The 10,159-nt window shown below is 37.7% G+C and overlaps 1 protein-coding gene across 1 annotated transcript in view; it reads right to left on the reverse strand.

Annotated features, from left to right (window-relative positions):
- Positions 1-1,071: 1,071 nt before the first annotated feature.
- HSPH1 (heat shock protein family H (Hsp110) member 1) overlaps positions 1,072-10,159 on the reverse strand; it is a 467,085-nt gene continuing 457,997 nt past the window's right edge. Inside the window, exon 16 of the mRNA XM_081814803.1 lies at positions 1,072-1,110. Within this exon, the coding sequence (XP_081670929.1) occupies positions 1,087-1,110 (24 nt within the window). The 3' untranslated portion in view covers positions 1,072-1,086. The remainder of the gene's footprint in view (positions 1,111-10,159) is intronic.

The raw sequence follows: 10,159 nt of genomic DNA on the forward strand, positions 1-10,159 counted from the left end.
TGTGCAGAAGCTTTTTAGTTTGATGTCCCATTATTCATTTTTGCTTTTGTTGCCTTCGCCTTTGGGAATCAAATCCAAAAAAATCATTGTCAAGACAGGTCAAGGAGTTTACCACCTAATGTTTTCTTCTAGGAGTTTTACAGTCTTTAACACTTAAGTCTTACGTTTCAGGTCTTACATTTAAGTCTGTCATCCATTTTGAGTGAATTATTATTTACGGTGTGAGACAGTACACTAGTTTTCATTCTTTTGCATGTGACTGTCCAGTTTTCCCAGCATCATTTATTGAAGTGACTGTCCCTTCCCCACTGTATATTCTTGGCTCCTCTGTCATAAACTAATTGACCATATGGCCTTTATTATGTTGTGGTATGTCCCTTCTACACCCAATTTGTTGGGAGTTTTTATCATAAATGGATGTTAAATTTTGTCAAGTGCTTTTTCTGCATCTACTGAGGTGATCAGATGATTTTTACTCTTCATTTTGTTAATGTGGTGTAGCATGTTGATTTGCAGATGTTCAACCATCCTTGCATCACTGGAATAAATCCCACTCAATTCTGATATATGATCCTTTTAACGCATGTTGGATTCGGTTTGCCAATACTTGGTTATGGATTTTTGCATCTATATTCATCAGGGTTATTGGCCTGTAATTTTCTTTTTTTGTGGTGTCTTTTCTGGTTCTGGTATTAAGGTAATGCTAGCCTTGTAAAATTAGTTTGTAAGTATCCCCTCCTCTTTAATTTTTTGAAAGCCTTTGAGGGGGATAGATTTTAAATCCTCTTTGAATGTTTGGTAGAATTCACCAGTGAAGCTGTCCTGGACTTTTGTTTGTTGGGAGGTTTTTGATTACTGATTCAATCTCCTTGCTAGTAACTGGTCTATTCAGATTTTCTGTTTCTTCATGATTCAGTTTTGGAAGATTGTATGCTTCTAGGAATTTGTCCATTTCTTCTAGGTCGTCCAATTTGTTGGCATATAATCATTCATAGTAGTCCCTTATGGTCCTTTGCATTTCTTTGGTATCAGTTGTAACTTCTCCCTTTTCACTTCTGATTTTATTTGAGCCCTCTCTCTTTTTTCTTAGTCTGAAAGTCTGCCAATTTTGTTTATCTTTTGAAAAGCTATCAAAAGATAGCTTTTCTTTGATAGAAATATAACTACCCCACCTTTCTTCTGGTTCCCATTTGCATGAAATATCTTTTTCCATCCCTTTCCTTTCAGTCTGTGTATGTAACCTTACACCTGAAGTCTCTTGTAGGCAGCATGTAGGTAGGTCTTCGTTTTTCTTATCCATTCAGTTATTGTGTCTTTTGACTGGAGAATTTAGTCCATTTACATGTAATTATTGATAGGTATATATTTATTGCCATTTTGTTAATTGTTTTCTGGCTGTTTTGTAGCTCCTCTCTGTTGCTTTATTCTTCTCTTGCTCTCTTCCCTTGTGGTTTGGTGACTTTGGAGTGTTATGCTTAAATTCCCTTCTCATTACCTTTTGTGTAACTTAACATGTTTCTGTTCTGTGGTTACTATGAGGTTTACCTTTAACATATACATATTATATCTAGCAGTCTGAGTTGATAGCAAGTTAAGTCTGAACACACCCTAAAACTCTACATTTTTATTCCCCTGCCCATGTTTTGAGATCACATTTTATATCTTTTAATTTTGTGTATTCCTTAACTATTACAGTTTGTTACTTTTACTATTTTTGTCTTTTAACCTTTACACTAGCTTTCTAAGTTATCAATCCACTACTTTTACCATATATATTTACCTTTACCGGGGAGATTTTTGCTTTTATAGGTTTTCTTAGTGTCCTTTCTTTTCAGCTTAAAGAAATTCCTTTAACATTTCTTATAAGGCCAGTTTAGTGGTGATGAATTCCCTCAGTTTTTCCTTGTCTGGAAGACACTTTATCTCCCCCTTAATTCTGAGTGATAACCTTGCTGGGTAGAGTATTCTTGGTTGGAAGTTTTTTTCCTTTCAGCACTTTGAATATATCATGCCAGTCCATTCTGGCCTGCAGGGTTTTGGCTAAAAAAATCTGCTGATAGTCACATAGAGGTTCCCTGGTATGTAACATGTCATTTCTCTCTTGCTGCTTTTAAGATTCTCTCTTTAACTTTTGACATTTTAATTATAATTTGTTTTGGAGTGGATCTCTTTGGGGTCAGCTGATTTGGAATTCTCTGGGCTTCCTGGACCTGAATGTCTGTTCCAGAGCCAGGCACTCAAGGGATATCCCCTATGTGGGCTATGCACCTGCCAGCTTTAGCAAGGCAGCAGGAGAGCACAGGGTTAGGGCATGCCTGCCAGCTTATGCAATGGAGTGGGGGGGTACATGGGCTGGGTGTGCTTGCAGCTTTGGTGGGACAGTAGGAGAGTACTGCGACTGTTATGTGCCTGCTGGCACTAGCAAGATAGAAGAGCACAAAAATGGCACCTGCCAGTGCCTCTGTCCCCAGAGAAAGGCACAACAAGCCCCTACCCCTCTGGCACATGCTTTAAGATTAGCAAATGAATCACCTCCATATAAGGTCTAGGTGCTTTACAAACTGCTGCTTTTGTGCTGGGCCCTAGGATGAGGGAGTCTGCATGCAAGCCCTTTAAGAGTGGAATCCCTTACGGTCTCTTGGTTCTCCTGGATGTGTAAGCCTCATTGGCTTTCAAAGCTAGGTTTCGGGGGTTTGTCTCTTTGATACAGGTCACAAGAGTTGTAGTGACCAATGTGAGGCAGGAACCCCTTGCTCCTCAGGGAGAAGTGTTGTATTTGTGAGATCTCTCCCAATTGTGAGTTGCTATGTTGGAGATGGGGTTTTTAGTGAGACCACATCTCTGCCTCTCCCACCAGTCTCTATGTGGCCCTTTTAGAGGAACTGTTGTAGAGGAACCGTTCAGTTAGTTTTCAGGTCTTTTCCAAAGGGAACTGTTCCATACGTAGCTGTAGATTTGGTGTGTCTGTGAGAGGAGAAGAGTTTAGGATCTTCCTATGCTACCATCTTGAACTGCTTCTGCTAGGTACTTCAGAAAGCAAATCATTCAATCCTGAGAATAATTCTGTATAGTAGTATTACTCCCATTTTACAGATGAGGAGTCAGGCTCAGATAAATCAACATCACAAAGTTTGCTGATTGGTAAGGAGAAACTGAAACCCATGTTTGGTTCTGTGGTTTACCTGTTTGGTGCCTGTGGTCAAACTACTAAGTGCTGAGCTTTAGTTTCCTCACTTTAAAAATGAGGATAATAATGGTACCTACTTTTTATAGCATTGTTGTGAGGTTTAAATGAGAATCTGCATACATATTAGTGTGGCAGAATGCAAAAGAACTGATCTTACACAACTTCTGAGACTAGGCATTAAGAAGCCTTGTAGGCTCCTGCTTTTGCCCTCTTGGAATACTTCTGGTGCCATGTTACAAAGCCCAAGGGAAATTACGAATGAGGAGACCCTGCTTGCAGAGAGAGATGCCCAGCTGACGGGCAGCACCTCGGGCTCAGACATGTCAGTGCAGCCATCCCTAGACCCTTCAGTCCCAGGCCAAGCTGCGAACTGACTGCAGCTGCATGAGTGGACCCAGGTGAGACCAGCAGAAGAACTTTACAGTGACCTGAATTATGAGAAATAATCATTTTTTAAAACCAGAAGATTTTGGAGTAGTTTGCTGTATAACAGATGACTATTAGTTAGACTAAGACATGCTAGTTTACTATCCCAAGTTAAAAGTATAAGAATGAGATAAAAAGAACACTTCATAATCCACACTTTAAAGCTTTTCCATGCCCAAATTTCCAAGTTTGAAAAACTGATTTTTCTAAGGCATAAAAGTTAGGAGTCTTGATACCTATGACTAGTCATAACCAGCAGGCTCTATTTGTCTGATGTAATCAACACTTCGATAAGCCCTGAGGAAGAACAATTATTCAGTTTAAACCAGACTGAAGTAAGGGAAAGAGTTCTAAAGTATGATGACCAACTGACCCTATCTCATTTGTTTCCCTTGTCTTAGAGAAGCAATCAGCAGTCTCTTATCTTCCCCCACCTACATTTCCCCCTGTGGCTGTGATTAGGGAATATTCTTGGTTACCAGAATACATTTCAAGCCTATCCTTCCAATTATGACATGTAAACATTCTTCTATTTCTGCCTACTTAATGATTATTCCCAAATCTGTATCTACAGCCCAGATGTCTCTCTTGAGATCAAGACTCCTATCTCTTAACTACCTGATGGAATAATCTCATGGAGGGACCTTGGAGTTAGTTCAAAACTGAACTAATAATTTGCTCCCCTCTTCTCTTCTCCCTCTACTATTAAATACCTTTCTCTCCTTCTATACTACCAGACTAAGTTCTATTTAGGCAACATTTCTTCTGAGAAATCTTTTAAGAATCTCTGGGTTAGGTTAGGTGCTAAGCCTTTCTTGAAATGTCAGCACTTATCTTGGCACATCTTTACAATTGTACACATTACTAAAGCTCTAGACTTTGTATAATTATTATACTTCAAATTTTACTAATCATTCAATAAATATAAGATGTAGACTGGTAAATGATGCAGTAAAGAAAAATAAAGTAGGGTAAGTGGCTGCATCTCCTAGTGAAAGGGGTGTCCTTTCCAATTTGCATAAAGAGAAAAAGCTTTGAACAATGGGAATAACCTGCTTTTCAACAGGTGTGTGTGTGTGTGTGTGTGTGTGTAGGGAAGGAATCTGTAGGCACTTCTTACAGATTTGTGCCTAATGAGATGGGAAGCCACTGGAATGTTTTGAGCAAAGGAATGACACGATCTTACTGATACATTTATGTGATACACTGGTTGCTAGATGGAGAATAAACTGTGGGGAGGCAAGGAAGTAGAGAGAACAGGAGGCTATTGCTATCATCCAGTGGTCCTCAACTGGAGGCAATTTTGCCCCCCCAGGGGACATTTTAGCAATGTCTGGTGACATTTTTGGTTATCACAACTATGGGAGAAGACAGTTGCTACTTGCATCTAGTGGGTAATGGCTAGGGATACTGCTAAGCATCCTACAATGCAAAGAACAGCCCATCCCCTCAAAGAACTCCTGGACCCAAATGTCAATAGTGTTGAAGTTGAGAAACTCTGCTACAATGTGTCATAGAATGGTGGCTTGGATTAAGACGGTAGTGGTGAGAGTTGAAGAAGTGCTTAGTTCTAGATATATTTTAAAAGTAGAGCTGACTGTATGTGCTACAGGATTAAATGTATAGTGTGAGGGAAAAAAAGGAGTCAGAGATGATACCAAGCTTTCTCACCTGACCAATTAGATGAATGAAGTGCCTAGTACTGAGATGAGGAAGAATATGGGAGTGGTAGGTAGTGAACAGGTGCTCTGTTTTGTTTGGGTGTGAACAGAAGTGACTGATGAGACTCAGGCATTCAGTTTTAGACATATTTAGTTTGAATTTGTCTATCTACTTGGCATCAAGTGAATATATTTGGTAGGCAGATTGATATGTGAGCCTGAAGTTCTGGGGAGAAGTTGGGGCTGGAGATACAAACTTGGAAGTCTTGGCATCTATATAGTACTAAAAGCTACAGGACAAGGTAAGATTAGTTAGGGAGTGAATGAAAATTGAGAAGAGATCTGAGTTCTGAGCCATTCCAATGCTTAAAGAGGATGGGAACCAGCATGAAATACTAAAAAGGCAAAGGAGAAGACTTGAAGTAAGAGTACCAAGAGTAAGACAGAATCAACAAGTGTGTTAAATGCTGCTGAGAGGGAAAAGGAAAATGAGGACTGAGAAATGACTACAAGATCTGGCAACATGGATGTCAATGCTGATGTGGAAATCAACAGTGCTGGTGGGGAGGCAGGAATGAAAGCCTGACTGGCCTGGATGCCAAAGAGTAAACAGAGGAAGGTAGAGACAACAGCTATCCAAGATGATACACTCTCTTGAGGCCTTTGTAAAGCTGAGTAAGAAAACAGAATAATATCTGGAGGAAGATTTTTTTCTCCCAACTTCTTATAGTACATGTTCAAACATACAGAAAACTACACTATGACAACACCCCATATATCTACCAGAGATTCAGTGTTTAACACTACACATATTAACAAACACATTGTTTTTCCTATTTGTATATATGTGTACATATACACACATACACACACACCCTTCTGAATATTGAAGATAACTTCACTTCTAAACACTCTTCAGATAGATCTCCTTAAAAAAAAAAAAAAGGGTAATACTCCTACATAACCGTAATAACCATTAACACATATAGGAAAATAAAAAATACATTCACAAACATATTCTATAGCTAGGCATATTAAAATTCTCCCCAAACATGTTTTGCAGCAGTTTTTCTCAAACCAGGATTTAATCAAAGTCCATGCATTGCATTTGGTTATCATGTTTCTTTGGTGTCTCATTTTAATTAGTTTTTGAAAAGACCTATCTTACAGAATGGATCTGACTGATTCTTGGTGAAGCCACTTAACTTAGTTCTTCTGTCTTGGAAGGGAGTTTCTGAAAGTAGTAAATATATTCATTATTCCTGGCACAATATCTTAACACTTCCCAACTTTCCTGTATCTCTTTGCACTTTCATTTTCAAAAAATTGTCAATTTATTCCAGGTGGGTTTTTGTTTGTTTTTTTCATTTAACTGCCACTTATAAGCTCTAAAGATTCAACTGAGCAACATTCAGGGTCTATATATTCCATAGTCAGAAAAAATATACTACCAGCTATCATTTACTGTAAGAATCATGGGAGATCTCATCCTAAAGCTAATCAGTACCCAAACCAAACATTTTATTAAGGACTACAAACTACATCTGGAAAATAAAAGGAATTCTCTGAAATTTCTTTCCTGACTAGCAAAATAATAACTGAGGTTGAAAGCTGCTGTCAAATATGCCTACATGATTAGAAAATACAAGAGCCAAATGAGTGCACTGGGTCTGGGGCTAGTATGCTCTATACATGCTTCTATGTAGTAAACAGCTTAAATACAGATGAAAGATTTGATTATACTTGTACTTGGGATTCTATAAGTGGTCATTCATGTATAAATTCTTCAAACAATGTAATGGATGTTCTTTAAGTAACTTAAAATGCAAACTGACCCAACAATGTTTATGACTAGAATTCTAAAGAACATTTAGGCATTGTCAATTTGTCTTAAAACATCTTCTGCCACAATCTTCAAATTATCTTTTCCATAATGTTGGAAAACCTTAAAAACAGAATGTTTTTATATAAATGATTTTGTACAAATGAATTTTAACTGTTTAATTCAATATATATTTCAAATTCCTCAACTTACATTGCTATTTGTTTTGCTATCTTACAAAACCTGCATTTAGCATATTATATGAAGCATAAATTATGATAAAATGAGTTCACTTATGAGTTCATTATGAAATAAAACAGTTCACCTCACATGGTGAAATAAATGACTAAAATAAAATGGTTAATGATTTTTTCCCCAAAGATTTTATTTTTAAGTAATCAACACTTAATGTGGGTTCGAACTCATAACCCCAAGATTAAGAATCACATGCTCTACTGACTGAGACAGCCAGGAGCCCCAAAATGGTGAATGATTTTAAACCATTTCACTAACTTGGACTTCTTTAGTGCTTTGGCATTAGAATTTTAATCAAACCACTGATGCTTACTTAAAGTGGTGTTTTTTTTTTTAACTCCTTAGGGCCTATCACACTACCTTCTTGCTAACTCCTCCCTAGAGTAAGCGGGAATAACTGGTCTGATAAGTTTGAAAGAAAAAATTCTGAGGTTCAGCCACTTCCCCTTCCCTTTCCATTTGGGATTTGTCTAACTGAAGACAGCCATTTGTTCTGGGCTGTTCTCTATCACACAGTAAGTATAGTGGGACAAGCTCCATTCTTATAGGCGGAGAAACTTGAGGTTTATATCAATCTAATTCTGGAGTGCAATACTAGGAAGTTCATTGTTGCTGCAAACCTCAGCCACATTTCCCAAACAACTTTTTTGGTAATTAAACTTGTATATGAATCTTCATCTATGTGATTTCCGCATCTGATTTCTTAACTGGATCTATACTTCAGCAAGGAAAAAAGGTGGGGCATTACCATCACCCTCTAAACTAAGTACATAGCACTATTATGGGTATTTCCTGCCCATGTGAACTGTACAGTATATTTGGTGTGTAAACTACGACAACCTAAAGGTTAAATAGTAATATAATAATTACCTAGCAAATATAAACTATAAGAAGCATATAATTATTAACAGATAAGTGAGAAATTATGATCACTAGTAAGCATCAGAAAATCTGAAGGAGAAAGGCAAAAAACAGATCCCTAGACCCCATGCCAAACCCAAAGAATCAGGAATAGGATTTTTTTTTAAGCAATTGCATTTTTAATAAGTTCCCAATATAATGCTGATCCATATCAATTTAAGAACCAAGGTATGGTGCAATGACTCTGGAAAAAAGAGACTGCTATGAACTATCAAAGGAAAGATTATAGCAAACAAAACTTCAAGCAAATTTTTAAAAGACATGCAGGGTTTGGATGAGATGGAAGATAATGGAGGGAAACCAACATTTGTTGAAGGCTTATTAACTGCCGGGCACGGTTCTACGTATCACCTCATTTAAGATAACTTCATTTCATACATGGGAAAACTGAGGCTCAGACAGATTAAATAATTTACTTCAGGTCACAAAACTAGTTAAATGACACAGTGGGATTAGTGGATATTTTCATCATATGGATGAAATTGAGCCTCAGGGAAGTTAAGTATTTTGTTGGAAAAAACAATTGGAAAGTAGCAGAACTGTAATTAATAAGTGGACAAGCTGAAATCAGGTCTGTGAGTCTAGAGACCGTTGCTTTCTTCCTTCTTTTTTTTATTAGGGAAAAGGGGAGAGAGAGTCTATTGCTTAGGAAAACTCAAAAGAATAGGAAAGCAATAGTAAACTTAAAAAAGAAATCAAACTACACCATCAAAAAATAGTCTACATTTTAACTCGTGGTGTGGTCAAAGGACCATACATTAAAGACCACAATGGCTTAAAAATTACTTAAAAAAAAAAAAAAGAAAAAAATCAAGAGTTTTGTCTTGATTAGTTTTTTTTTAATTTTTTAAATTTTTATTTATTTATTTTTTTTAAAGATTTTATTTATTTATTTGACAGAGAGAGACAGCCAGAGAGAGAACACAAGCAGGACAAGTGGGAGAGAGAGAAGCAGGCTTCCCACTGAGCAGGGAGCCCAATGTGGGACTCGATCCCAGAACCCTGGGATCATGACCTGAGCCGAAGGCAGACACTTAACGACTGAGCCACCCAGGCGCCCCTAGTTTTTTTTTAAGATTTTATTTGACAGAGAGCTACATGGCGAGAGAGAGAACACAAGCAGGGGGAGTGGGAGAGAGAGAAGCAGGCTTCCCACTGAGCAGGAAGCCCAATGCGGGGCTCAATCCCAGGACTCTGGGATCATGACCTGAACTGAAGGCAGACGCTTAACGACTGAGCCACCCAGGCGCCCCTTAATTGATTAGTTTAATAACTGCTAACTGCAATCAGCAATCAGAATCCAATTATTAGATTGAGCCGATGACTTAGCAACTAGTTGGAAAACATCAACCTAGTCAAAAATAGTCAAATTAATTTTAAAGTTAGTCTCAATTTAGAAGTATAATGTTTAAGGCCAAAGTAATTTTATTACGGAAATTTTTAAAGATTGCCTTATGACAATGTTTTATAAGAGTTCTTTATGATAAATATTACTATTTTATAGACTTTCTAAAAAGTGAAGCTAAATATTTACTTACCCTATTCACTTCAACTATTTTTCTTTTCTTTTTTTTAAAAGATTTTATTTATTCATTTGACAGAGAGAGACACAGCGAGAGAGGGAACACAAGCAGGGGGAGTGGGAGAGGGAGAAGCAGGCTTCCCGCTGAGCAGGGAGCCTGATGCGGGGCTCGATCCAGGACCCTGGGATCATGACCCGAGCAGAAGGCAGATGCTTAACAACTGAGCCACCCACGCGCCCCTTAATTGATTAGTTTAATACGTGCTAACTGCAATCAGCAATCAGAATCTAATTATTAGATTGAACCAATGACTTAGCAACTAGTTAGAAAACACCAACCTAGTCAAAAATAGTCAAATTAATTT

The sequence above is a fragment of the Leptonychotes weddellii genome, chromosome 3, assembly GCF_054177405.1.
Source record: "Leptonychotes weddellii isolate Sample4059 chromosome 3, ASM5417740v2, whole genome shotgun sequence".
NCBI lineage: Eukaryota > Metazoa > Chordata > Mammalia > Carnivora > Phocidae > Leptonychotes > Leptonychotes weddellii.